Genomic DNA, 26,785 nt, shown 5'->3' with positions numbered 1-26,785 from the left:
CATGTGCTGCTCGACTACAGCCATGAGCCTGTTGGGCAGAGTGAGTGCTGGGGGCCTGTGCGAACCTTCTGGAGGAAGCTTCCTAGGTCACACCTGAGTTGGTGTGTTGTATGAAGAGAGGCATGTGCAGATGAGCACATGGTGTGGAATCTTTGCGTGCAAAGGGAATCGTTGCTATTGGCCTATTTCCACATTGAAGTGAAACATTATTTGGGGGAGATTTTTTTCTCGCTGAGTTTTTTGTTTCATAAAGATCTTATTTTTGATAAAAAAAATTCTTAGAATTAATTTTGGGTGGAATGGCAACTCTGCATTGACAACCCTGATTATTGTAGTCTTACTTAATGGAAGAATAAATTCATTTCAATGGCATAGTTTTGTGTGTATGTTGTATTAAAGATTACTTTTAAGTGATCATTCCGGAGAGTTGCTAAAAGCTGGCCTGGGCTGAGCTGTTGATCTTGTTGGCAGAGTGAAGGGAAGGCTAGCTTCTGACCTCCATCCTGATGTAGGGAGGCTGACGAGGAGAGCACGCAGGTGACCGTTTCTGTTGTCTTAGTGTACTGTGCATCAAGCACACCAACTCTGCTCCTTAACTGCCTTGCATGGATCAGCCGCCTCACACAAAATAGTAGAACGTTTGCCCCACTCATTTAGAGGAAATTGCTTTGCAGATGGTTCTGAGCAAAGCTGTATTCAAGACTTAAGATGCATTGTCTCCCATTTGATCTGAAAGCCCTGACTTTGGAGAAGGCTTTTGTTGGGGTATGTGGGGGAGTTAACGCCTGCCACGGTGTACGCACAGGTTGTTTTCCAGGTGGGCTTAGGGTAGTTCCTCCTAAACTAAACTGGTAGTGACGGGGTTTTACTACCAAAGAGTTTTAGGTAGGTACAAGGGCTATTAGAGGGACATTCAGAAAAGCTAGCTGGTGGAAAAGCTAGCCTGTGATTTCAAGGGTCTGTTGTAACAAAATTAACACAGATTTGAATCTGATTTTCCGTGAATGTTTTGAAGTATCCTCATCTATGAGTTTTAATATACTCCCTACCTTGAGAGCCCTGGGTACACAGATTTAGGGCAGATGGAGTGACTTCTTTGGGTTTTTACAGCCCTAATCTACAACCCAAAAGTCATCCCTAGATGCAAGAAACAATGGCCCTTTTTGTAAATGATCTTTCCTTGATTCCAGTTTTTTAAGCTTTGTTGGATTTAATCACCATACAAGATAATTGGCCCACTTAGTATAATTCAATGGCTTATAGTACAGTCACAAAGACAGAACACTATTAGCATCATGAATTTTAGAACTTTTCATCACTTGAAAATGAAAGCCATATGCTTTCACTGTGTACCTCCCTAGACCCTGTCGTGCCGACTCCAAGCTCGAAGGAATCGGTAACCTGGCTTGAGGCTGCCTTACTGTGGCCTTGGTATGAGTGAGATCATACGCTAGGTGGCTTCTCAGGCTTGGCTTTCACTTAGCATGTTTTCGTGGTTCTTTGACGTAGTAACATGTGTCAAAACTACATTTTTTGGTTGGTGAAGAACATTCCATTGTAGGGTCATGCGCAGTTTTGTTTGTTTGGCTGTTGATGGCTGCTTAGATTGTTTCCTTACTTTGGCTGTTGTGTATAATCCTGGTAGACGATCCGTACACCTGGGAATGGAATTGCTGAGTCATAGGGTGCATCTGAGGTTCAGAACTGCTTGTCTGTTTTCCCAAGCAGTTGCACTGCTTTATATTCCCACCATGGGTTCTGAATTTTCTGCATCCTTAAGACTGATTTTTTGATTCTAGCTGTCCAAGGGGTATGAAATCTCACTCATTTTGATGTGCATTTCTCAAATAATGATATGATGTGTCTTTATGGGTTTGTCAGCCACTTGTATTTTTTCTTTTTTTAGATTCATTTGCTTGATAGGTAGAGTGGCAATGACCAAGAGAGGAGTGTGCAGCCGGAGGTTTAATTCCCAAATGCCTGCAACATCTGGGACTGAGCAAGGCCAAAGCCACAGGTCAGAAAGCCCAGCTCAGGGCAGGGACAAAAGTACTTGAGTCAATTGTTTCTCAGCTTTTTGGCTAAGATCAAGTGTAAAAGTATTGGAGTCGTCATCTGCTGCCTTCCCAGGCCATTGAGCAAGAGCTGGAATGCAAGCAGAGGCGGGGGAGGCTAACTGACGTTCTGATTTGGGTTGTGTTATGTCCCAATCGACGGCTTGACCTCTTGCACCACAATGCCTGCCCTAGCCATGAGTGTCTGAGGAAATGTCTGTCAGGTTCCTTTTGACTGTTCTCTTAGCAGGTTGTCTCTTTTTTTTTTTCTTTTTTTTTTTTTTTTTGAGTTACAGGATTTCGTCATATTTCAGACAAAAGTCTCTTCTGAGATAGTATTTCCAAATTTTTACCATTCTGTGGATCACCTTTTTGTTGTAAAATATCCATATCAAAATTTTAACCACCGTAGCACAGTGCTGGTCCCGAAAAAAATTTTTTTCAGAAGTAAAACTAAAACTTGAGGGGTCCAAGAATTCTGTAACTTAATAACGTTGCTATATCATGTCATTTGAGAGAGATAATTATTTTGTAAGTGAGGTTAAAAGTCGAAGACTGAGAGCTGAATGGTGTTTCGAAGATTTTCTACCATTTTCGGTCATTTTTTTTTTTTTTTTAAGATGTATTTGAGAGGCAGAGTTAGAGACAGGTCTTCGATCTGCTAATGCGCTCTCTAAATGGTCAAGATGGCCAGAGCTGGGACAATCCAAAGCCAGGAGCTACTTTTGGGTCTCCCCATGTGGATGCAGGGGCCCAAGCACTTGGGTCATCTTCCACTGCTTTCCTAGGCCATAGCAGAGAGGGGGGTCGGAAGAGGAGGAGCCAGGACTCCAACTGGTGCCCATAGGGGATGCCAGTGCTGCAGGCATAGCCCACTATGCCACAGTGCCATCCCCATTTTGTCATTGTTGAGGATAAAAAAAAAAACTTGGTGGAATGGAAAGGGCACGATTATTGGTGATGATGCACAGTTGCTTTCAAATGGATCATGTGGGCTGGCACCGTTGAGTAGTGGGTTAAGCTTTGGCAGCCAGTGCTGCCATCTGATATGGAGGCCAACTGGAGTCCTGGCTGCTCCAATTGAGATCCAGTTCCCTGCTAGTGCTCATGGGGGAAAAAGCAGCCAGAGATGACCCAAGTACCTGGTCCGCTTCACCCACGTGGGTTTCCTGGAAGAAGCTTCTGGCTTCAGCCTGATCACAGAGACCATTTTGGGGAGTGAACCAGCAGATGAAAGATCCATCCCTCTCTCCTTCCCTGTGTAACTCTTTTTTGAATAAACTCTTAAAGAATCACATGAAACTGATTTAAGGGATAACTCAGTTACTGAACTACTCTAAATGGATTTATAAGCACACAAGTGTATGTGGGGTCTTCAAAGGTTGAGGGAAAATTGCAAGTATCTTTTAATACAATTTCAATGAATTTCTTGATATGCCTTTGTATGCAGCCATACGTATTTTTCCTGCCAGAATAGAGGTTGGTGGGGTTGTTGGTGTGTCATGTGATGGCTGAGTATGGAATGTGGTCTGAAATCTATGATTTCAAGAAGAAGAAAATGAGTAGTTTTGATGGCAATTCAATATTAGTGCCAAAATTAGGAGCAGAAAAATAGTTGGTCGTTACTGAGGCGAATCCTCGGATGTGCGTTTTCGCATGGTGCTAGGGTGCTACAGCTGAGCAGCCAGAGCTCCAAGAACTGAGGGTGGCCTGTGAAAGATTGTACTTGTAAATCGTAGGACAACGTTACTCCTCAGGGCTGATCCATCTGCTCAGTTGAAACTGGAGAGATTCTCTCCCACAGTGTTGAAGCGTATGCTGGTCCCCTGACTCCCTGCTCCATATGCAGCCTATTTTTCTTCAGTTTCTTTGACAAAAGCTGTCACTTTAGAAAATAACCAAGAAAGGACAACAGTGATTTAAATCTGGAAATTCAAGGATGATGCTACATCTGCTGTAAATAGATGCATTCAGCTTTGGTATTTAGTGCAGATGAGATAGGCAGGCGCTTGAAGCAGCGAGGGGCTCAGTGTGCCGCGGAACAATGGGGCATGTCAGGAGCTGGTTTTGCTTCGGCTCTGAGTTTCCTGCTGTTTATCGGTTTGAATCAACTCCTGTGTTAGTTGAATACCTCCTGTTTGACTCACTGGTTCCAAGAGCCGCGGCAGCCCCTCACTGGGTTCGGGCTCCATTTGGACAGCCTGTGGGCAGAATAAAGCTGCCCTTTCATGGGGAGGAGGAGAGGGAGCTGCGGCCTTCCGCAGAGAGAACGCTCCGGTGCCAGCATTTGGTGTGTGTCAAACCTTAGGTGGCCAGTTGTAATCGGTAACTTGCTAGGGATGTGACTTGTAAAATGACAAATGAAATGAACCCTACATGCTGTGAGCACTGTTCTAGAGGATACCAGTCCCCCAAATATTCCTTGGATCCATAGACCAACTAAGAGGATTGATAGAAAGTTTGGTGCTTTACATGTTAACAGTTCTCTGACCAGAAGGGAAGAAGGAAAACCACGGCTGAGTCAGGATTGCCATGTTGTAGTGGACCTTTGCATGGTTCCTCCCCATACCCCGCGTTTCCAGTGGCCCCACCTTATCCACACAATGGTTCCTGGGACCCCCCGTGGATGCCTGCACTGTAGCTTGCGCTTAATTCAAGCATGTACTGTTTCTTTCCTATACAGATGTATGTATTATGATAAAGTGTAACTTTTTTTGACAGGCAGAGTTAGACAGTGAGAGAAAGCACAGAAAGGTCTTCCTTCCGTTGGTTCACCCCCCAAATGGCCACTGCGGCCGGTGTGCTGAGCCTGTCTGAAGCCAGGAGCCAGGTGCTTCCTCCTGGTCTCCCACACGGGTGCAGGCCCCCAAGCACTTGGGCCATCTTCCACTGCCCTCCCGGGCCACAGCAGGGAGCTGGACTGGAAGAGGAGCAGCCAGGACTAGAAACCGGTGCCCATATGGGATGCTGGTGCCATAGGTGGAGGATTAGCCAAGTGAGCCACAATGCTGGCCCCAATAAAGTATAACTTCTAATTTAGGTAGAGAATTGACAATAATGGAGAAATGTAGTTGGGGCTGGCGCTGTGGGACAGCGGGTTAAAGCCCTGGCCCGAAGTGCTGGCCTCCCATATGGGCACCAGTTCTAGTCCCAAGTGCTCCTCTTCTGATCCAGCTCTCTGCTGTGGCCTGGGATAGCAGTAGAGGATGGCCCAAGTCCTTGGGCCCCTGCACCCACATGGGAGACCTGGAGGAAGCTCCTGGCTTCTGATCTGCACAGCTCTTGCCATTGCAGCCATCTGGGGAGTGAACCAGCGGATGGAAGACCTCTCTCTCTGTTCCTACCTCTCTAACTCTGTCTTTCAAATAAATAAAATCTTTAAAAAAATGAAATACAGCAACTATAACATAGTGATATAAACTATGTGAATATGGTGTCGTTCTCTAAAAATATCTTCAGCTGCTAAGTAGTCAGATTGGCTGTTGGGCGTTTTTGCTTGTGTTTGAGGAACCATTGTTTTACTTAGTAAAGCCCCAAAGTGCAGGAGTCGCAGGGCAGGGAGTTCAGATATGCCAAAGAGAAGCCTTTGCACTTGACTCTCAGCTTCCATGAGAAGGTGGAAGTTTCTGGCTTGATAAGGAAAGAAATCTTAGGGTATGCTGGTTAAGTTCTGTGTAAGAGCAAATCTTTGCTTTGTGAAACCTTGATCACTTTTGGCAATGGCCTTGAGTTGCTAATAAGACCAGGTCTACTTTAGTATCTGTTTTAAAATAGGATTGTCTAGGTAGCTTGGCAGGGTGTTTCTTTGTCCTCCCTTAGTATGCAATGCAGTTTGAATTGAAGAATTGAGAAATTATGCATGTGGATGAGGGTCACCTGTACATTTTGGGCATTTTGTTCCCAGAATAAGTGCTTGTGAACAGTTCAGTTCATAGACTGGTCTTCGGTGCTGATGTCTGTATGTTGGAATGCTCCAACAGACGATGTTAAAAGTTCACATCCTGGGCCTAGATGTCATACAGGTCTTCTCAGAAATAATTAGCTCAATGAATAAATATTGATTTAGCACTGACGATGGGCCAGGTACTGTTTGTGGCTAAGAGCATTGGGTGTCCTCAGGACCGGACGAGTCCATCACCCATGAGAAATGGACGTTTAATTTATTGCCCTGAGTTCCACCAGTGGGCATTTACCATGGCAAAACCTTCTCTGGAGGAGTCTGCTGTGGGGTGGTATTATAAGAGCAGGCTTAAAACTAACTGATGTCTTGGAGTTGAATTTTAAAAAAATGATTGACTTATTTGCAGGTCAGTATAGAGAGAAAGGAAGAGAGCCCTCCTCCTTTGGTTCACTTGCCAGACAGCCACAATGGTCAGGGCTTGGCCAGGCTGAAGCCAGGTGCCAGGAGCTTCATCTGGGTCTCCCTCATGGGATCTTCCTCTGCTTTTCCCAGGCTGTTGGCAGGGAGCTGGATTGAAAGTAGAATAGTCAGTACACAAACCAGCGCCGATATGGGATGTTGGTGTTGCAGGCAGTGGCTTCACCTGCTATACCACAACACTAGCCCTGGAGTAGGCTAGGATAGGATAGGATGACTGAGATCTCCTACCCCCTGGCTCACTTTCCAAATGCCCACAACAGCTGGGCTGGGCTAAATTCAGACACCAAGAACTCAATCCAGGTATCTCACATGTTTTGTTTTTTAATATATATATAAGATTTATTTATTTGAAAGTCAGAGTTACACAGAGAATCTTGCGTCTGCTGGCTCACTCCCCAGTTGGCCGCAATGGCCAGAGGTGTGCTGATCCAAAGCCAGGAGCTTCTTCCAGGTCTTTCACATGGGTGCAGGGGTACAAGGACTTAGGCCATCTTCTGCTTTCCCAGGCCATTGCAGAGAGCTGGATCAGAACAGGAGCAGCCTGGAGTCGAACTGGTGCCCCTATGTGATGTAGGCACTGCAAACAGCGGCTTCACCCGCTTCGCCACAGCACCAGCCCCCAACACGGGTTTCAGGAACCCAGCTGCCTGGGCTGTCACCTGCTGGTCCCCAGGTGCATTAGCAGGAAGCCAGACAGGAAACAGCAACCAAGACTCAGACTACACACGAGTAGAGGCCAGCTTTTCCAGCGGTACCATAACGCACTGCACAGCAATAGGTTTGCATGCATTGTAAGAAATAATAGAACAATCTCAACTCTTCAACTATCCTTTATCCAGTTCCCTCAATGATAACATTCTATAAAACTATACTATAATAACCCAACCGGAATACTGACACTGATAAACATTTAAAAAATATCTCAAAAATAGAAGAAAAGAGATGGAAAGGTTTTTGATCCACTAGTTCATTTCCCAAACGAATGCAACAGCCAGGCCTAGGCAAAGCTGAAGCCAGGAATTCGATCCAGGTCTCCCACATGGGTGGCAGGAGCCCAGGTGCTTGGGGCCATCGTCTGCTGCCTTCCCAGGCACACTAGCAGAGAGCTGGATCAGAAGCAGAGCAGCAGGGACTAGAACTGGCCTTTGATGTGGGATGTCCACTGTACCACACCTTCCCTGATAAAATTTCTGACTTTCAGACCTACCTGCACCAAGGAGAATGTTGATCATAACATCAACAGTTTTCTAGATCCCTTGAGGACACAACTTAATGGTTAAATACTTTTTGCCCTACACAGCCATGTACAGGTGCTCCTGCAGAGGTAGTAATGGCTCATGGGATTGACACAGTGCTTGCTCTCATGGAGCTGAAGTTAGTGTCTGAGACAGACAGTGACCAAGTGAACACTGGATTTGAGTGGCACATGGGAGAGAGGGAGTGGAGTGAGGTGGAGGGAGTACCCAGACCCTGTGAAAGAACCTTGGTGACCACACAATTCCACAAGCAGCCATGAAGAATGTCTCATCAGAGTCTCGTGAGTGGATTCTCCTTTAAGCTTTGCAGAGACAGAACTCCTGTCTGCCCATTCACCCCAGCTGCCCGCAAGAGCAGGGGGTCCCACGCCAGAAGCTGGGAACCCCCGGCGGGTGTCCACATGGGCGGCAGTCCTCACTGCTGCCTCTCAGGGTCTGGGTCAGCAGGAAGATGGAGTCGGGATTCGGAGCGGATGTGATGTGAGGGCATTTGGGCCACATCTTAACCACTAGGCCAACTGTCGACCTTGGTTGGATCTGCAAAAAATACTCGGAGTATCCTGAAAATGTGGGGAGTGGCTGAAGCAGGGAGACCTTGGGTCGGGGGCAGCTGTTTTCCTGGCTCAGATGGGGGGTGGTGCTGCTTTGGAATACAGCAGTAGAGGGGGGGTGCCAAGAGGTGAAAACACTTGGTGTTTGTCTTTGTGGCTTCTCCCTGTGTCACTTGGCCTGAGTTCGTAGGGTTGCATTGAATGAGAGGAGGAATGTCTGGTCTTCGAGTGAGATGAAATGATAAAATTAATCCATTCATGTTTTCATCTAATGAGGTGTTTTTTATTTTCTGAGGTTTTCTAATTTCTCTTTCCTGAAGTTTTGCATTGTTTCATCTGGATTTTGCTTTGGTTGGTGTTGGCCTTTGCATTTCCTGATGGAGGTGTTCATAGGTGCTTCTCTTGTCCACTTACACACGTATGGCCCTAGGAAGCTGTCCAAAGCTTGGTCTCCGAGGACGGGATCTGTCTGAACTCTTCAGTTTGAGGCTCTTGTCCATTTCCTGTGGTTCCTCTATGGAAGGATTATCCAGCCTGTGGTGGAAGGAAGATGGGTAAAGACGTGCACTTCACTGCTGGTGGGTGTGGGGCCCTGCAAAGCCAGGACTGGGGGCTCATCATTTACGGCATACACAATGGACCCCACTTGGCCCAGCCTCTGATGTGCCTGGAGCTCACTTCCTGGAAGCTCTTGGACACTCTTGCTCAGGATCAGCCCCCAGTCTCCTGACCCCGGGACAGGGCTAATCCTAGGCTGCCTTAGATCGACATGTTCCCTGGGGTATGGCTCCCTGCTATAGTGCCCACCTACAGTTAGAGCGGGCACCACCCTGGCGTCTTCATTTTCCAAGTTTTCCCAGGGTTCTGAGTCCTGACTCGGCTGGTTTCTCATCGACAGCTCCTCCCCAGCAGGTCGCATTTTTCCCTGGTTCTGGTTCTAGTCCTCAGCCCATCTCGAGTTTCCAAAACTTTGTCAGCACGTTCCTGCTGAGCTCTCCTCCCCCACTGCTGACCCTTATACATATATCTGCCCTCCTCTGGCTCAGCTATTAGTGAGAGGGAGTCATGAGAAGTGTGCGTGTTCAGTTCTCCAGGGCCAAAGGTGCTTCCCTAAGTACGGTGCAAAGTCCATGTTGACATCTCAATCAGAGAAAGTGGCGAAGAAAGGTTTGTAGGAAATTCCAGTTGCTTTGTGACTGGCCAAGACTTGGTTATGTGTCCTTAAGCTGAGCCTCTTGGAGTTTCTCTATTTCATCCCCATCTTGTCAGTTCTGAGTAAGCAAAGTAGGGATATTTCTAAGGACAGTGTCAATGCTTGGACTGTATACCATATTTGACTTTAAAAAAAGTAGCTCATTAGGAATGGGCATTTGGTTCAGCTGTTTTTTTAATTCAAATTTATTTATTTGGAAAGCAGAGTTACAAAGAGAGGAGACAGATATTTTTCATGCACTGGTTTACTCCCTCAAATGTCTGCAACAACTAGGGCTCGGCCAGGCTGCAGCCAAGTTTCCTCCAGGTCTCCAGGTGGTACAGATGCCCAAACACTTGAGCCATCTTCAGCTGCTTCCCCAGGTGCATTAGCAAGGAGCTGGATCAGAAGTGGAACAGCAGGACTCAAACCAGCATGTATGTGGGATGCCGGCATTGCAGGTGGCAATTTAACCCTCTGCCTCCCAACACAAGCCCCTGGTCCAGCTGTTAAGATGCCTGTGTCCTCCGTCAGAGTACCTGGCTTTGGTTGCCAGTTTGAGCTCCTTACTTGAGCTTCCTGCCAGTGCAGACCCTGGAGAGCAGCAGTGGTAGCTGGAGTAACTGGATCCCTGCCACCTACATGGCAGAACTGGATTGCAGCTCCAGGCTTCAGACATTTGGGGAGTGAACCAGCAGATGAGATGTTTACTCTGTCTCTCCCTGTCTGTTTTTCTCTCTCAGTCTAAAATAAAATTTTAAAAATGAAAAAAGCACCTCGCTAGATGGTATTACCCAGTAGGACTAAAGTACTTGCCAACAAGTAATCTGAAGTTTTGTCTAAACGTAGGAAAGAGGAGTTCATTTGTACCTTTAAAGAAAGGACGGTTCAGTATTTAAGTGGAAAGAAGAGGTTAACACGCCCGACTCTCATTGCATCATCCTCTGGGAGAATTTGTGCAGTGAACTTTGCAAAGCATTGCACGATGGGAGGAGAAAGTGATCGGCCTCACCAGTTTGCATTGTGTTCGTGCCCTTGACCACTGGCAGCTTGTGAAATACCCGACCCATGCTGAAGCAGGATTGTGGGAGATGAAGGAGTCCTGGAGACTGATGCCCTTTCTGGATCTGAAGGGCCCAGGACTCTGTCTCCAAAGTTCCTTCTCCAACAAAACCATGCACTAAGGAAGTAAACAGTATTGCCAGCAGAGCAGTACTTGGTTTATTATCACCTGCGGAGAGAGGGAGAGGATGGTAGGCAGGCCCCCAGGAATAGCAGAACAGCTAAAAACACAAGCTCGGGAACCATCCTGGCTTTGAATTTGGACGAATGAGTCAAGCCCTCAGGAACCCCGTTTCGTGCTCCATAGAATGGGACAGTGGCGATTCCCGCAAGTGTTTCAGAGGGTTGCCCTGAGGATCAAGTGGGTTAAGAAGGGGAGAGCTTAGAACGATGCTTACCAGCCAGATTCTCAACAGGTGCCGCATTAAATCGCAGCGCCACCCATGGCTCAGACGCTCTGCGTCCACCCCATGCAGGACGGCAGCCCCTGGTCGGTGTAACTACTGAGCGTGGACCATGCAGAAAGTCGAAGAGCTTCAAGTGTTTTCACACCAGATATCAAAGACTAACAAAGTCTCTTTGCAAAGTTTTTTAGTTTGAAAGGAACAAAGAGTACCCATCTGCCAGTTCTCTCCTAGATGCCTGTGAGAGTGAGGACTGGACTAGGCTGGGCAGAAGCCCAGGCCCAGGAGTGCAGGCCAGGTCTCACGTAGGTGGCAGGAATGCAGCTCCTGGAGCCATTACTGCTGTTGCCTAGGGTTTGCTGCAGCCAGGTGTCCTACTCAGGCTCTCTGCTGTGGGCCAAACTTCTATCTCTAAGAACATTCTTCATTCAAAGACAAAGTTTGAAAAAATATGTAAAATACCTCCATTTAACATACTGATTACATGCCGAAGTGGTATTTTGATATATCGGATCCATCTGGATACATTAGATGTCTGTATATGTTAAATTAATCTGTTTGCTTTCACTTTTTACGTGTGGTTCTCAGATCATTCAAAACCACATTGGTGGCTCACAATCTGTTTCGGTTGGATGGCACAAGAGTTCCTGCACAGGATTCTACTCTAACCTGTCGCTGAGGGGCTGGTGTTGAGGCGCAGTGCGTTAAGCCCTGCTTGCAACTCCAGCATCCCCCAGCAGAGTGCCAGTTTGAGTCTCTGCTACTCTGCTTCCAGTCTAGCTCCCCACTAACACCTGTGGGATAGCTTAAGTACTTGGGTGCCTGCCACCCATGTGGGAGACCAGGATGTGGTTCTGGGCCTCTGGCTTCAGCCTGGCCCAGACCTGGCTGTTGCAGCCATTTGGGGAGTGAGCCAGAAGATGGGCCTCGTTCTCTTCCTTTCCTGAAGCTTGTGACGTGAAGCTGAGGCTATCATGCAAATACACATGTACACATTGCTCCCAGGGTTTGGGGTGTACCTTAACTTGACAGGACTTGAGGGTGATTCGGCCATCTGGGGAGTGAACTAGTGGATGGAAGATCTCTGTCTCTCCCTGTCACTGTAACACCACCTCTCAAAAATTTACAAAAATGAATAATTAGGGGGAAAAGGCTGACAGCTGGGAAGTCAATCCAGGTCTCCCACACAGGTGACAGACCCAGCCACATGAGCCGATGACCTGCTGCCTGCCAGGGTCTGGAAGCACAAGCACGGAGCTGAGCATCAAAACCAGCATGACAGCTACAAGGCCAAACACCTGCCCCAGCTACGTCACATTTGTGTATCTGTTCATCTGGTGATGGTGGTTTAGGTTTCTGCTATTTGGCTGTTAGGAATAATGGTGATGAGAACATCTGTGTACAACATGCAGAGTGAAAATGGATTCATCTGCGTGTACACCCGGGGGGGGGGGGAGAGTGTGAGCCTGTACATGCTGATTCTACAGTTAGTCATTTGAACTGACAAACTAGTTTTTTATTTTTTTAAAAAAGATTTGCTTGTTTAAGAGGTAGAGCTACAGAGAGAGAGCGGGTGAGAGGTCTTCATTCACTGGTTCACTCCTCAAATGGCCTTCATGTCCGGAGCTGGGCTGATCTGAAGCCAGGAGCCAAGAGCGTCCTTCAGGTCTCCTACATGTATTCAGGGGCCCCAGGACTTCACCCATCTTCTTCTGCTTTCCCAGGCCACAGCAGAGAGCTGGATCAGAAGAGGAGCAGCTGGGACTGGAACAGGCACCCATATGGGATGCTGATGCCACAGGTGGATGCTTAACCCACCATGGCACAGCACCGGCCCCAAACTAGTTTTCTACATCAGTTACACCATTTTACATTTCCACGAACTGTTCCACTGTACTCACATCCTTTCAAAACTCACTACCTGACTTTAGATTATAGCCTTTGTAGCAGGTATGAACTAGTATCTCACTTTAGTTTTTGTTTTTAAAGGTTTATTTATTTTAAAGGTGGAGTGGGGGAGGGTGAGAGATCTTCTATCCACTGGCTCACTCACGGGAGTGGCAGGGACGCAAGCACTTGGACCATCTTCTGCTTTCTCAGGTGCATTAGCAGGGAGCTGGGTCAGAGTGGAGCATCCAGGACGCCAGCTGGCCTCACGTGGGATGCTGCAGGCTGTGGCTTGACTTGCTGTGTCACAGTGCTGGCAGCATTTTTTCGTGCTTCTTGACAATCTGGATCTTCCTGAGGGAATTCTTATTCCCCCTGTTCAGACCCTCAACCTAGTTTTAAGATTGGATTATTTGTCTTTTTATTGTAGAACTGTTAGTTGCTAAGCTGATTAGGGTAAACTGAATTTAGGTAAACCACTCTGGGTTTCCGGAATACCAGGGGGTTGAGGTTTGGATTTATTTTTAATCCTTTTTAGGCACTTACCAAGTTTTTGAAAAGAACCCTTGTTCACAGAATAGCTGTAAAGTAGGTCCTACTGCCACCACTAATAGAGGTTGTTAATCCAGTCCCAAGAACTAATGAAAAGGATGTGGAAATCCAAGCAGACTGTGGCTGGCCCTGCCGTAGCTCTGCCCACCGAGTGAGTGAGCAGTGTGTACTGGCAAGGAGGCGGCCTCTCCACTGTGCTAAGTCACACCTTTTTGTTAAAACCACCATGGGGGAGTGGAGCAGGAGTTGTGGGTCCCGTGCTGCTTTAAAAGTGTGTTCCCCAGGGGTGGAGGGCTGACCGTGCATCCCCCATGGGCACAGCCCCCAGGCCCTGCAAGGGTTGCTCACAGCGGCTCTCTGGGCTGGGAAGGACGCTGCTGGTTTCCTCCACGGTCCTAGTCCTCTGCCTTGTGCCTCAGGCCTGGGCTGATTCGTGCGCAGGTGCTCGGTAGTAGCTTGCTGGAAGATGAGACCTGCTTTCCCACCCACCCCAACAGGAGGGTTGCTTCGTGCCTAAAATGCTGTGTATGCAGCCTTTCCTGCACCCTTCCCACATCTCAAACCTACACTCTGGGGCTTGGAGGCCAGGGCCATCGCTGGATGTCACTGTCCAACTGTGAGCTCACACAACGGGGGACTGACAAAGTGGTTCCTGGGCACTGGCCTGGCACGCGCATTCATTCAACAAGCACTGATGTTGGCTTGGAGCCGGGTGCTGCTGGGTTTCCAAGCGCTCACTGTGTAACAGGGCAGACATGACCACGTGGTCTACACTGTAGTATGAGGGAGAGCAGGGAACAACACACTCTGCACAGAGATATCAGAGGACTTCACTGAGGAGGTGTCACTTGGTCAGGGGTTGTGACATGGCATCGTCATGGGTCCTCACCAGGGACGCTTGCTAGTGGCAGAGCGCAGCTTGAAGGAAGTGAGCGCAGGCCCTGTGGACAGCAGCCATGGGATGCAGGCCTGCGGCTCCGGGCTCCAGACGGTGCTCTCTGGCCTGACGTCAGTGTTTCGGCCCCAGCTGGTATGAAGAAAGGTGCACCCAGGGCCAACCCTCCTGAGTACAGGAACAGGAAAAAGCAACCATTTCTTGATTTTCTTGCCTTTGATTTTATGTTTGTCAAGGGAAACTTCGTTCTTACTCCGATAGCAGATGCGGGTGACTTGGCACCAGGAACTCGCCTGTTTGTGTTTCTCCTGGACCGCTTTATCCTGTTTCCCGAGCGTTGCTGAGATGGCGCGCGACCTGACAGAGGCCTTCCAGCCACATCAAAGGGTACAGCCTGCCTCCCCGAGCCCCAGCTCTGCTGCCGGAGAGCTCTCCTGCCCTCTTCGCCAGAGGTTGTTTTTCCAGGGAAAGAGGAGCTCTGAGCAGCCAGGTCCACCTAGGTTGCCCTTCTGCCTAACGCTGGCATCCTGGTGTCTGGTGGTTCATGGAATTGACGGGAAGGCTGGAGAACGCAGCTGTGAAAATAGAAAAGACCCAAAGGAGGCGGCAGGAGCCGGGGCTGGCTAGGACCCCCGCATCGCTGCATCCCAGCCTCTTGACAGCTTCTCGCCCTTTCCTGCACCTGTCCCTCAGGAAAGCTGTAGTCTCTGGCGGGAGCATCATGTGGGTCAAGTCCAGGTCTCAGGCCCGCAGTTGGCTTGGTTGTGTTGATGGAGGGAACTGACAGCTCCATGAAGTAGGACAATTGGTTCTGTGTCTCCAAGACCTACAGAATATGGGGTTTCCCCAAGGAAGGAGGTGTGTTCTAATGTCTACCACAGCCCTGTTTGAGGGAGGGGTGAGCAAGGTTCAGGAGATGAGCTACCAACAGTAGGGACAACACCCGTGGGAGACCCCCCATGTATGAACCAACCCTTCAAGATAAAATTGGGGCTGATGTTTCATTGTAGTGGTCACCAGAGAAACCCAAGTGAGGAACAGTACTGACGACTGGTGCCACTCACCCATGGCTCCCGTGAGCTTGGTGCTGAGGTCGCCTGATGAAGTCTCTGGCTTTTCCTGGCAGGTACGGGACAGCATTCCTGCTTCACGGATAAGGAGATGGAGGTTCAGGAAGGGCGGGGTACCTTCGGGGTCACACAGCTACTGACAGTGGAATTTAGGTCTGCTGGACTTCGGAACTCACACTTTCCTGCTACACTGGTTTGTCCATCCCTTGGATACACCTACCTGTCTGTCCCATTTCCTCTGTGAGAAATCAAGGCTGGGTGATGGGCCAGCCTGCGAGCCCTCCTCTACCACTTCCAGACAGATGCTGCTGGCTACAGCAGGCCTTTGTTGTCATCTAGTGAACAGACATATTTGTATTCCCCCTTCACCTTGCTAGCAAAGTCAGAAGTAACTTCCTATCTGTTCTGTTTGTTTTACTTCTCTAGATGCCCCTGTTGAAGTGGAAAGAGCTGCTAACTAGATTCTGTGTGTGTGTGTTCAAGCAGGATAGATATTGAATGCAGGGCAGTGATGGGTGCCAGACATCCCAGCCCCCAGGTTTCAAAGTCTCCTCTGCGTTTGTAACTGACCAGATACACCAGTTAAAATCGGCAGGGTGTTCTTCTTGTGTATGTGTGTTTCAATTCCACATATTGCAGCGGAACCGCCACAGAGAGATCGCGCATCTGCTGGTTTACACCCCAAGTGCCTGTGACAGCTGGGGCCAAGCCAGGTTGAAGCCAGGAGCTGAGAGTCAGCCCAGTTGTTCACTTTTTAGTATGTTTATCCAGTAGATCTACAATCCATCTTTGACGCAAAAGATGTATCTTTCTCGTAGGCAGCGACTACATAGCTGTCCCAGTGATTCAGAGATTGTGATGTGTTGATTCAGGCACCATCAAGGTCATAGATCTCCAAGCAAGACCTGTTGACTCTCTTTGGAAACCCAAAAAGCATCAACCATGGCTTACACACAAATGTCTCCTTAAATTACAGATACTCCTTTGGGTCAAGTCTAGTAGCTTTTAAATCATGCAATCAATTCACAGTTGTCCAAAGAGAGGGCTTTGAAAGAAGGTAGTCACAAAAACAAAGTGCAGGGAGAAGGAAGCCCCCCTTCCCCTGTGGGGGTCTGCATAGGCAAGGCCTCAGGCTGGGGAGGGCTGGGTGACCCAGGCATGGGACCAGGAGTCCCTTCGAGATGGGCACCTGCTGCAGAGGAATGCTGGGCTGTTCCCTTCCTGGCGAGTGCATGTTATGGAGGTACTTCCCACGGTTCACGGAAAACAATTAAAACGTGAGGGTTCTTTGGTGCAAAAAAAGTAGAAATCCTCACACAGATTTTCACAGTATATATTTTCCATGGAGTTGTGGGAGACCCTTCATATGTATGGATTTCAACTTTTTTTTTTTTTTTGAAAAGAAAAAGTAAACTGATCTCTGGCACTGCATTTTTCACTCTCTGTGAGGAGTCCTTGTGGTACCTTCCCTGGCAGACACAGAGCGACGCAGTCTTGTTTGCTGTGATCATTCTTAGTCTGGTGTGCCCTTGTTCACATGTGACTCACACATCCTAGGACAGCAGAGGCCAGTGAGTTACGTGGGTACGGGCTTCTCTCTTCTCCTGCCAACTTCTCCAGATGCAAATTAAGTGGTGGTCAAATTAGTTTTTCCACTTAGCTTTTCTGGTGTCCTGGGATGGAGGGGAAAAGTGTCCCCTAAACCTCCTGTTTGGGTTCTCAACGACAGAATCTAAGGCTCTGGATAAGACGCCCGCAGCACGGCCTGGACAGGGCAGCAGTCCCTGTTGTGTCCAGACTGAGAAGCGCTGCAATGTTCTCCTCAACCCCTGTGTCCCAGCTGAGCTTCCCAGACCTCTGCTGGCCGAAGCGCCTCCGGGTCAGCGTTGCAGGGAACAGAGGTCCCATTTTAGAGCCCCATGCCCAGGGTTGCACACACAAGCTGTGTGTGGGACTTGGGGCAGAGCTGGTGCCCAGCGGTGCCAGCTGAGTGTGGGCTTCATCTGGGCTGCTGCCTCCGGAGATGGAGAGTGTGTGCCTTACGGTTCACTGGGAAGACATCCAAATGGGGTGGCTGTTTGGTGCAGTGGTTGACATCTATTTCCCTTTTGAGTCTCTAGGTTCAAATCCTGGCTCCCCATCTGACTCCAGCTGCCTGCTAACGCGCACCTGGGGGGCAGCAGGTGATGGCTCAGGACTTCAGTCCCTGCCGCCACATGGCCCAGCCTCTCCCCACTCCTTTCTGCTTTTCAAATAAAAGCAAGTCAAATAAAAAGGCATAAACTTCAGAAAACACTGGCCACATGTAGGAAAAGGTGCTAATTGCCTTAATAGATAAAGAGACCTTATAAGTCACAAAAAGACCAATCTAACAGAATAAGCAAAGGAAATGGACACATCAGACAAGTTAGTGCAAGTGGTCTTATTTATTTAGATACAGAAAGACAAGCACGCAGGCAGATCCTGGGAGAGGCAGGTGGCGGCAGGACAGTGGCAGAGACCTGGAGCTCCTCCGAGGAGCGGAGCGTGTCTTGGCCGGCTTATTTGTCAGATGCAGTTTGGGACTGCAGGGACAGTGAACCGGGTTCCAAAGCTAGGAGAGCACAGTGGCGCGTGCAGGCAGAGCAGTTTTGGGAGCATGAAGATCTGGGAAGGCGAAAGCCTTGAGAGCCAGACCCCAGCCACTGGGGTACGCGCAGATTGCAAAGGGGCCACCGCGGGCAGTGGGGATGAACCCCTAAAGTCGCAGGGCCTGTCCTCCAGGAGGCCTGGCGGCTGGGCCTTCTGCCCTGGGTTACAGGAAACTCGGAAAGAAGGGAGGCAAGAACCCGTGGTAGGATTCCAAGAGCTGGAAAGGTTTGGGAAGTGGCGGGTCCGGAGTGTTGGTCAAGGGGCGCGGACTATGCTCAGAGGGACGCGACAGAGGCACGAGCCCCGGGCGGATCTTGTTGGCGGGGCTGGAAAGGGTGGCCATCTGGTGCTCCGGGGATACGGCTTGGACTTCCCCGAGAAGGGGCGGTGTCGGGGTCTCCGGAGACCCGGGCCCGCGCCTCGCAGGCGCGCGGGAGGCGGTGGGCGGTCCCCGGGGCCGGCCTCCCTCCCCCTGCGCTCCTGTTTCTCCGGCCTGGGACCACAGGCCTGTGCCCGGCGGGGAAACAAAGGGTCCACTCGCCGGCCCCGACACTAGGCCCGCGGGCAGTCAGGACCGAGGGGCGGCGGCTCCCGCCCCCGGGGCCGGACGTGGCGCCTCCCCTGCCGCAGCGGCCGGACTCTGGAGGTGGGGTCGGGAGCCAGAGGCCGGGGCTCTGATGTCACCGCTTGGCCGCGGCGCCCGGGCGCGCGTCTCGGGCGGGATGGAGCTTCAGGTACGCTGCGGGGTCGAGGGTCGGGGCGCGGGGTGGGGTCCCCGCCTCCTTGGAGGAGGCCGGGGCCGCGCTGGGGAGGCGCACAGCCGGGCCGCCGAGCCACCGCCGCGTCGTCCAGTCTCGGGTCCGACTCGGTGCCGAGCGTGGCTGCGCAGTCCAAGCGGACCGGTGCGCGCCTTTACTCTCTGTTTCGGGGGAGGAGACCCACGGACCCACCCAGCCGGCGGCGCTGCAGGGGCGCCGCGTGTGCCCACCGTGCATGGGGGGGCCTCTACCTCGCGACCCGACTTGTGCCCTTCGGTCGCGGAGCAGCCGAAGAATCGGGGTCCTCGCGCCCAGAATCGCGCGGTCCAAGTCCTCCTTCCCCGACGGTGAACCCCACAGGAAAGGCCGAGAAAAGCGCGGGTCAGCGGCCATCCGCTCCCTCCAGGCTCCGCGTGACTCTGCCGCCCCCTGCGGTCGCCGAGGCCTGCGCCTTTCTTCAGATCTCGAAGCCCCAGGCCCGCAGTCCGTCCGCCCACGGGCGCCTCTGCCCGGTGCCGCCAACACCTGCACGTCCTGAGCGCGGCCCGCGGCTCCGGAGGCTGAGACCCCGGGCTGCAGAACCGTGAAGCACCGCGCAGCAGCCGCTCCCCGTGGCGCGCACTCGCTCGGAGAACGGGGACTGGGAAAGCCGGGGAGCTTTCCAGAACGCCCACCTGGCCCGACCTAGCCTCGGGTGCTGAGAGTCCTGATCCGGCCCGCGACGTCGGTCCGGCAGGGACGCGGCTGTGCAGACAGCGCCACCGCCGTGAGCCCAGGACAGAAGGAGGACCCGCGGGTGGGGAAGTGGGGACCGGCCGGGGGTGAGGGGGCCAGGGAGAGAGGTGCGGTTTGGTTCCTGATGTTGGTTGCGTTTGCCGCTGTTTGCTCCTCTTGCCCCTCTGGCCAGCACAGCTGGATCCGCAGCCATTGTTCTGGACTGACTGCATCAACCAGAAACTGGCGTTGTTTCTCCCACGACCTCTGCCTCGGCACCTGGTCTGCCTGCTGTCCTGGCTCACAGCCCAGCTGCTGACCCCAGAGCGCCCGCTGAGGGGGCACTGGACCCCTTGGCCAGTCCCGGGTCCCAGCCTCCTTGCAGACTGGTGCCCACCTGCCAGGCCTCTAACTGTGAACCCTGGACTTACCTGTGTCCCCTCGTCCTCTCATGCTCTGTCATTCGGGTGGCAGGTACCCCTAGAACATCTCCCCCACCCTGAGGACCCCACTCTGGTTTTCTAGCAGGGATTCCATGCTGCTCCTTGCCCCCCCACAGAGCTTTTTTTTTTTTTTTTTTAATTTAGCGGGCTGGCGCTGTGCCATAGCAGGTAAAGCTACTGCCTGCAGTGCTGGCATTCCATTAGGCACCAGTTCCAATCCCAGCTGCTCCACTTCTGATCCACTCTGCTATGGTATGAGAAAGCAGTGGAAGATGCCCAAGTCCTTGGGCCCCTGCATCCGCGTGGGAACACCTGGAGGAAGCTCCTGGCTTCGGATTGGCACAGCTCTGGCCATTGCGGCCATTTGGGGAGTGAACCAGCAGATGGAAGACTTTTCTTTCTCACTCTGCTTGTGCTTCTGCCTCTCTGTAACTCTGCCTTTCAAATAAATATTTGAAAGAGTTCTTTCAAATAAATTATTTAAAAGAATTAGTGAGACAGAAAGGTCTTCCATTTGCTGGTTCACTCCCCAAATGGCTGCAATAGCTAGGACTGGGCCAGGCCAAAGCCAGGAGCCAGGAGCTTCTTTGGGGTCTCCCACGCTCTGGTCATCCTCCGCTGCTTTTCCAGGCACATTGGTAGGGAAACAGACCAGAAATGGAGCAGCCTAGACTTGAACTGCAGCCCACAGGGGATGCCAGCAACTCGGGCAGTGGCCTAACCCGCTGTGCTGCTGTGCCGACCCCCTGTTGAGCTTTTTGAGCTCCCACTTCTGAATTTCTGTTCAGCAAGGAACAGGCGTCAGTCCAGCCCATAACTGCCCCAACACCGGGGGCCCCAGGACCTGGCTACCTGCAGCCACAGGGGCTTGTTGGCCTACAAGCCGCTCCCTGCCACAGGACGAGTCTGGAAACTCTTTAGTCTTTGTGCTGAAGTCCCAAATGCACCCCAGAGCAGCTGGGTCCTCCTGGCACAACAGGTTCTGCAAAGGGCACCCTGTGAGCCTTGTGTGTGGGTGTCAGCTTGCTGGGGCCACCAGTTAGGGTTGGTGAGAAGGCAGGTATCCGTGGTCCGTTGTCCACTCGGACGGTTCAGAATCCTTTGTTAATGCAGCCCTTCACAGATGTGGTTGCTTGTGTGGCTGCAGCACGCCAACCAGGGCAAGCCCGGAAGCACAGGGCAGACAATGCTCCAAGGCTGGGCCCAGAGGCACTGGAGAGAGAAGGCTGGTGTCTGAGTCCCAGGGTGGAGCTTCTGCAGGAGGTAGCTGTCCTCCCAGGAGCTGCTGCCCGCCTGGCCTTGGAAGTCTAGACAGCAGAGACCCTTTGCAATGGAGGCGCATGGTGGGCATTAGAATGCCCCCACATGGGTGAGGTCAAGATGTTCGTGGCCTGGGTCTCCTGGAAAGTCCCTTCTGGGAATGCAGAGGAGCCACCTCTCCTTTTTAGGAAACATCAGGTCCTGCACCCTGCACCCACCTGCCATGCTGCGCAGCCTTCAGCGGCCTCCTGGGCTTCAGAGGTTGTGGGGGCAGGGCTGCTCTGAGCCCCAGTGTCTGGGAGGCTAGCGTTGTGATCCCTACCCTCCCAGGTTGTGCGCATGCACTCCCCACCAAGCGGCTGGGAAGCCTGCCCTCCCGCATGGCTCACAGGGAGCCCCAGCCGAGCCTCTGAGCTGCTGTCACTGTGACCCAGCACACTCACTCACCCGGCACTGGGGAGCTATTGATTGCTGGCCAGTCCTGCTGCACGCCGTGCTCGCCTGCTCTGTTTGTTCCTGGTGTTGTGCAAGCAACCTGGTCGCTGTCCCTGGGTCAGGCGTCCCCTCCCCTAGAAAAGGTTATTAATAGGGAAAGGAGAGGGTGGGCAGAGCCAGGGAGGCTGCCCCAGCTTCTGCTGCCTGCCAGTCTGCTCCTTCCCTTGTCATCCGACAAATACTTACCTTGACCATAAGCCAAACGCCGTGCCGGGCACGGAGCGTGCAGTGTGAATAAGGGCAGGGCCTGCCCTGGGGACGCCGGGGGTGGGGGCTGGAGGGACTCCCAAGCAAGCCAGCGATGACAGCGCAGGGTCAGGAGTGCTGTGACAGGGCAAGCTCGGGACACCTCCAAGCTGAGTCCTGTGGGAGAGCAAAAATATCAGGGCAAAGGGGAAGTGACAGCTGGTCACTTCACAGACAGAGGCAGGGGACCGCATTATTCTGGGGCCTACCGATAGCGCCTAGGGAGATGGAGCCAACCCCTTCCCACTGTGGAGTTGGGGCCCAGTTTGGGGGCGGGGGGCATGGTAAACTACTTTCAGCAGAGTTTGCTTCCAGGCAACTGATTCCGGCCCTGCAGTGCGCCTGCGGGCTGGCCATGATTCCAGGCCGAGCTCTGCCGCTTAGCTGTGTGCCCCTGCACAGATCATGTCCTCCCCCCCCAGTCTCAGTGCCCCCATCTGCAAAGGCAGGTAGGCTTGTGAGCCCAGGGAGGGAGGCAGGCTGTGCCGCTGGCCCTGCCCCCTGGCTGCGTCTTGGCTCCCTGTGACCTCAGTGTTCCCTGCCATTGTGTATTGGGGTAAGATCACAGGAGAGCCTGGCAGAGCAGCCCGGAAGCGGCGTGGGTGGAGCGGCCTCCGTAGGGCAAGAGCCCCGCTGTGGCCTGGGCACTGCAGGGGTGGCCGGGTAGAGGCCCACGGCTGTGCTAGTCTTCCTCAGAGCTGGGTTAACCCCCTGGGTCTGGCCTACTGTCCCTACCATTCGTGCACCTGTGGCAGCTCAGCCAGAATGGAGGGGTGTGGCCGGGCCTGACCCTCGTGGTGCAGGGCCCCGCAGGCTGTCCTAACTCATCATCCCGTCCCTGTCTTTTCAGGACCCCCGGAGCCAGCCAGCTTCGGCACCTACCCGCGCAGCCATGGAGGCCTTGGGTCCCGGGGATGACCGTGCCTCCCCCGCCTCAAGCACTCGAAGCCTGGATCTGCGGCTGTCCGCGCGTGCCGACTCGGCCTACAGCTCTTTCTCGGCGGCCTCCGGCGGCCCTGAGCCACGCACGCCATCGCCCGGGCCCGACCCCCTCCCTTACCTTGACTGGGACTACGTGCGTGTGGTGTGGGGCGGCCCCGGCCCCGCTCCGCCGGACGCTGGCCCGCGCACCTGCCCGCGGCCCCGGCCCGCGGTGGCGGCGCGCTGTGGGCCGCGGCCCCCGGCCGTGCAGGGGACGCCAGGGCCACTCAGCAGGCAGGCCACTCCGCTGCTGTACGCGCTGGCGGCAGAGGCGGAGGCCGCGACGCGCGCCGTCGAGCCGCCCAGCCCGCCGGCCTCGCGGGCCGCCTACCGCCAGCGACTGCAGGGCGCGCAGCGGCGGGTGCTGCGGGAGACGTCCTTCCAGCGAAAGGAGCTCCGCATGAGTCTGCCCGCCCGCCTGCGGCCCGCGGCCCCCGCGCGGCAGCCCACCACGCACCCGCGCTCCGCCTCGCTCAGCCACCCGGATGGGGAGGTGGAGCGGCCGCGCTGCCCGGCCCCCGCGCCAGGAACCGCCGACCCGGAGCGCCTCGCCAGCCAGCAGCGGAAGTGGTGCTTCTCGGAGCCGGGGAAGCTGGACCGCCTGGGATGGGGTGTCGGGGCGGCGGGGGAATGCTTGGGTGAGGCCAGCACCGTCGCCGGCGGCCCGGTTGGGCCTGAGCTGGCCGGGTGCAAAGGGCTGCCCGAGATCCAGCCCCAAGGTCCAGCCGACTGTGGGTCCCAGAAGTTTGCTCCTGCCTACCGGCCTGCTGGTCGGAGTAGGAGCGCTTCCGGGGAAGCCTTAGGCCCCTGGGGAGGTCCAGGAGGGCCCATGTCAGTCGCCCAGGTATGGAAGATAGGCGGATAGGGGTTGGTCGGGGATGGAGCCCCTGGGATACTGACAACTCCAGCTGTCCACCTTTGCAGGCTCTTCCCCAACGAGCACAACCGCCCAGGCCATTGTTTCAGACCAAGGTCTCCAGGTGAGAGACGAGAGCCCAGGCTGGGCTGTGACCCAGGAAAGGAGCAGGTGCCTTGCCTACGCCCAGCCTGAGCCTTCTGACTCCTGCAAACTGGGAACCCTGCTGTCTCCCTTGTACAGCTCCAAGAACTTCCTCCCCAGTCGCTGCGGTGGGTGTGAGGCCCCTGCCTCCAGGTGCTCGACTCAGAAGGAGGCTGCAGTGACCTGTCCCACAGAGCTCCCCGCCGGCAGCCCTGCCGACTCTGAGCAGAGGGTCTCGGAGACCTGCCGTGGTCCTGCCTGGCTTCCCTCCCTCCCCGACGACAAGGTCTTCCTGGAAGAGGCCTCGATGGGCAGAGTGACGTCACCTCCAGGCTCTCAGGCGGAAGAGTGAGATGCTTCTCTCCCTCCCTCCACCACACACACATCTGGAAAATGCTAAGGGAGCCGGGAACCTTCTCCTGGCCGGAGCCTGGGCGCCCAGGGGGTGGGGTGGAGGCAGGCAGCCCTTGGAGGCCACCGTTGTCAGTGGCCAGAGCCTTTTCTGATTCACTGTCTTCTACTTCCAGTGCCTGTGCCTCTGATGAGCAGAATGGAACTGGCCTGGACCACAGGGCTGGCCGAGTCCCCGCAGAGTGTCCCCTCGACGGGTGTCCGGGGTCAGCAGCGGCAGATGAGGGCTGGCAAGGGGTGAACGGGTCTGTGGGTGTTTGCGGGCCCACAGGCTCTAGCACCCCTGGGACTGCGAATGGTGACATCCCAACCAGTGACCCCTCGGGAATGCTGGCCACTGAGCCCCCTGCAACCACAGAGAGTGACCCCATGAAGCCTCTCCCTGTGGATGGCCCAGGACCTTCAGACAGTCACACCCAAGGGCCTGTTGGCCACACTGCGCTGGGCTGGGGCACTGGCCAGCCTGGTTCCTGGCCAGCATGGTCCAGTCAGCGCCTCGAGGAGCTGGTTCAGGAGCTGGCCAGACTGGATCCCTCTCTGAGTGACACTTTAGCCGCCCAGCCCAGCGCAGAGCCACCCCTGGGCCTGCTGGATGGGCTCATCCCTTCCGCTGAGGTCTGGGCTGCCATGTCGGCAGCAGAAGATGCTGCTGGTACTTCTGAGTCAGGGTGAGCGAGGGGCGTCAAGGACGGGGCGGGTCGCATGCCCCTGCTGTGTGGGGCAGGACCGCCCAGGGAGCTGTGGCTTTGTCCCCAGGTCCAATCAGCTCAGCTCCCCCCAGCTCCTGCCAACTTCTCAGGAGACAAGGCCTGAGGATCCTGGTGCACACCCCGTGCCTGACCAGCTGTGTGGCCGGGGCCTGCCTGCACCGCACAGCAGCCTCCAGGCCAGGAAAGTGAGTGTGGGCATCCGGTGGGGGCTGGTGGGGGCAGGGGCCCAGGCGTCCTGGGCATGGCCCGAGTACCCGGCCCTCCCTGCAGGTGGAGCTCGCCGACATCCTCCAGAAGATGCTTGGAGAACTTCACGCCGAGCAGGAGCGGCTGCACCTCAGGGCTCACAAGTGGGCCAGCGGCCAGGCGGCCCTGGAGGCTGCGGTGGGCCAGGCCTGTGCTCCCCGAGAGCTGGAGCGCTTCCGCCGCTTCCTGGCCGACCTGGAGCGAGTGCTGGGGCTCCTGCTGCTTCTGGGCAGTCGCCTGGTCCGCGTGCGCCGCGCCCTGGCCCGGGCGGGTTCAGACGGCGACCCCGATGAGCATGTAAGGTGGTGCGGGTTGGGAGAGCCGGGCGGTGAGCGGCCCGCCTCCCCGGCTGGCACCGTGGCGGGCGGCGGGGCTCACGGTGCGCTCTGCCCCGCGCTCTAGGCCTCCGTGCTTCAGCGGTTCCGGCTCCTGCAGCGGCAGCAGGAGGACGCCAGGGAGCTCAAGGAGCACGTGGCGCGGCGCGAGCGGGCCCTGCGCGAGGCGCTGGAGCGGGCACTCCCCGCGGAGCAGCTGCGCTCCTACTGCGCCCTGCTGGCCGGCAAGGCCGCCATCCTGGCCCAGCAGCGCAGCCTGGACGAGCGCGTCCGGTTCCTTCAGGACCGGCTGGACGCCATCGGCAGGGACCTGGGCCGTCGACCCCTGTCTCCCAGGCTGGTCTGGCCTCCTGGGACCTGTCCACGGGATGACCCGCCCTTTCCCCCTCCCATGGTCTAGCCAGGGGAAGGGGAAGCCCTGCCCACGCCTCTCACCCGCGGGGCTGGGTTACTCGGTGCTTTTTCCACCAGTGCTGGGGAGGTCTAAGCCTGCCCTCCCAGGGTCCTGTTTTCCAGAGTTCCTATGGCCTTGCCCAAGTCAGCTGGGCCATTTGGTAATTAACTTATAGGTTTTAGACACAGCAGTAGGCCCCCTCTTCTTGATGGCCAGAAGGAGAGGACACAGAGGAGCACTTCGGGTGCAAATCCTGTTTTTCCAATAAAATTGGTTAAAGTGTGTGTGTCACCGGCAGCACATTGGTGGAGAGGTTCTTCTTCTTTTTTTTTTTTTTCCCAAAAAAGATTATTTATGTGAAAGAGAGAGAGAGAGAGAGGTATCTTCCATCTGTTGGTTCGATCCCCAGATGGCCACAATGCCAGGGCTGGGCAGGGCTGAAGCCAGGAGCTTCTGATGGGTCTCCCATTGAGTGCAGGGACCCAAGCACTTGGGTCATCTGCTGCTGCTTTCCCAGGTCATCAGCAGGGAGCTGGATTGGAAGTGGAGCAGCCAGGAATCTAGCTGGTGCCAAAACGGAATGCCTGCATCATAGGTGGTGGCTTTACCCACGATGCCACAACACCACAGTCTGGTTGACAGGATGCCAACTTCAGCCCAGTGTGCTACAGAAGGCAGCCTTGTGGGCTGGTCAGCCGCAGGCCTGGCGGTGTGGAGGAAGACTGGAGGAGGGAAGGACCCTCAACTCCATTGGCACGGTGACCCCAGCTCCTCCGGTCACTGCCTCCTTGCCTCTGGGGCCTAGGTCTGGCTGGCTGAGCCCAGGTCTCCAGGGCTGGTCGGACCAGACCCCCACT

The 26,785-nt window shown here is 54.0% G+C and overlaps 1 protein-coding gene across 2 annotated transcripts; it reads left to right on the top strand.

The window, feature by feature from the left end:
• Positions 1–17,740: 17,740 nt before the first annotated feature.
• Positions 17,741–26,228, top strand: SHROOM1 (shroom family member 1). Of its 2 annotated transcripts, none has more exons than XM_089335851.1 (8): positions 17,741–17,993; positions 22,702–23,676; positions 23,757–23,812; positions 23,932–24,180; positions 24,360–24,911; positions 25,000–25,138; positions 25,224–25,496; positions 25,602–26,228. In XM_089335851.1, the coding sequence occupies exons 1-8, from the start codon at positions 17,856–17,858 to the stop codon at positions 25,932–25,934; spliced, it is 2,715 nt and encodes a 904-aa protein (XP_089191977.1). In that variant the 5' UTR covers positions 17,741–17,855; the 3' UTR covers positions 25,935–26,228. The 2 variants fall into 2 exon arrangements, with proteins under 2 accessions (XP_089191977.1, XP_051700155.3); XM_051844195.3 differs by lacking the exon at positions 17,741–17,993 and adding an exon at positions 18,016–18,669.
• The last annotated feature ends 557 nt before the right edge of the window (positions 26,229–26,785 follow it).

This window comes from Oryctolagus cuniculus, chromosome 6 (genome assembly GCF_051225735.1).
Source record: "Oryctolagus cuniculus isolate XC-2025 breed Fujian yellow rabbit chromosome 6, ASM5122573v1, whole genome shotgun sequence".
Taxonomy (NCBI): domain Eukaryota; kingdom Metazoa; phylum Chordata; class Mammalia; order Lagomorpha; family Leporidae; genus Oryctolagus; species Oryctolagus cuniculus.
The sequence above is the reverse complement of the archived record's forward strand: the minus strand, read 5'-3'. Positions and strand labels throughout refer to the sequence as shown.

Coding starts and splice junctions, on each gene's coding strand:
- SHROOM1 (XM_089335851.1), top strand. CDS start 17,856: ATGCAGTTTGGGACTGCAGGGACAGTGAACCGGGTTCCAAAGCTAGGA. Junction 17,994..22,701: donor GCCAGACCCCAGCCACTGGG/GTACGCGCAGAT, acceptor CTGTCTTTTCAG/GACCCCCGGAGCCAGCCAGC. Junction 23,813..23,931: donor TTTCAGACCAAGGTCTCCAG/GTGAGAGACGAG, acceptor TCCCTTGTACAG/CTCCAAGAACTTCCTCCCCA.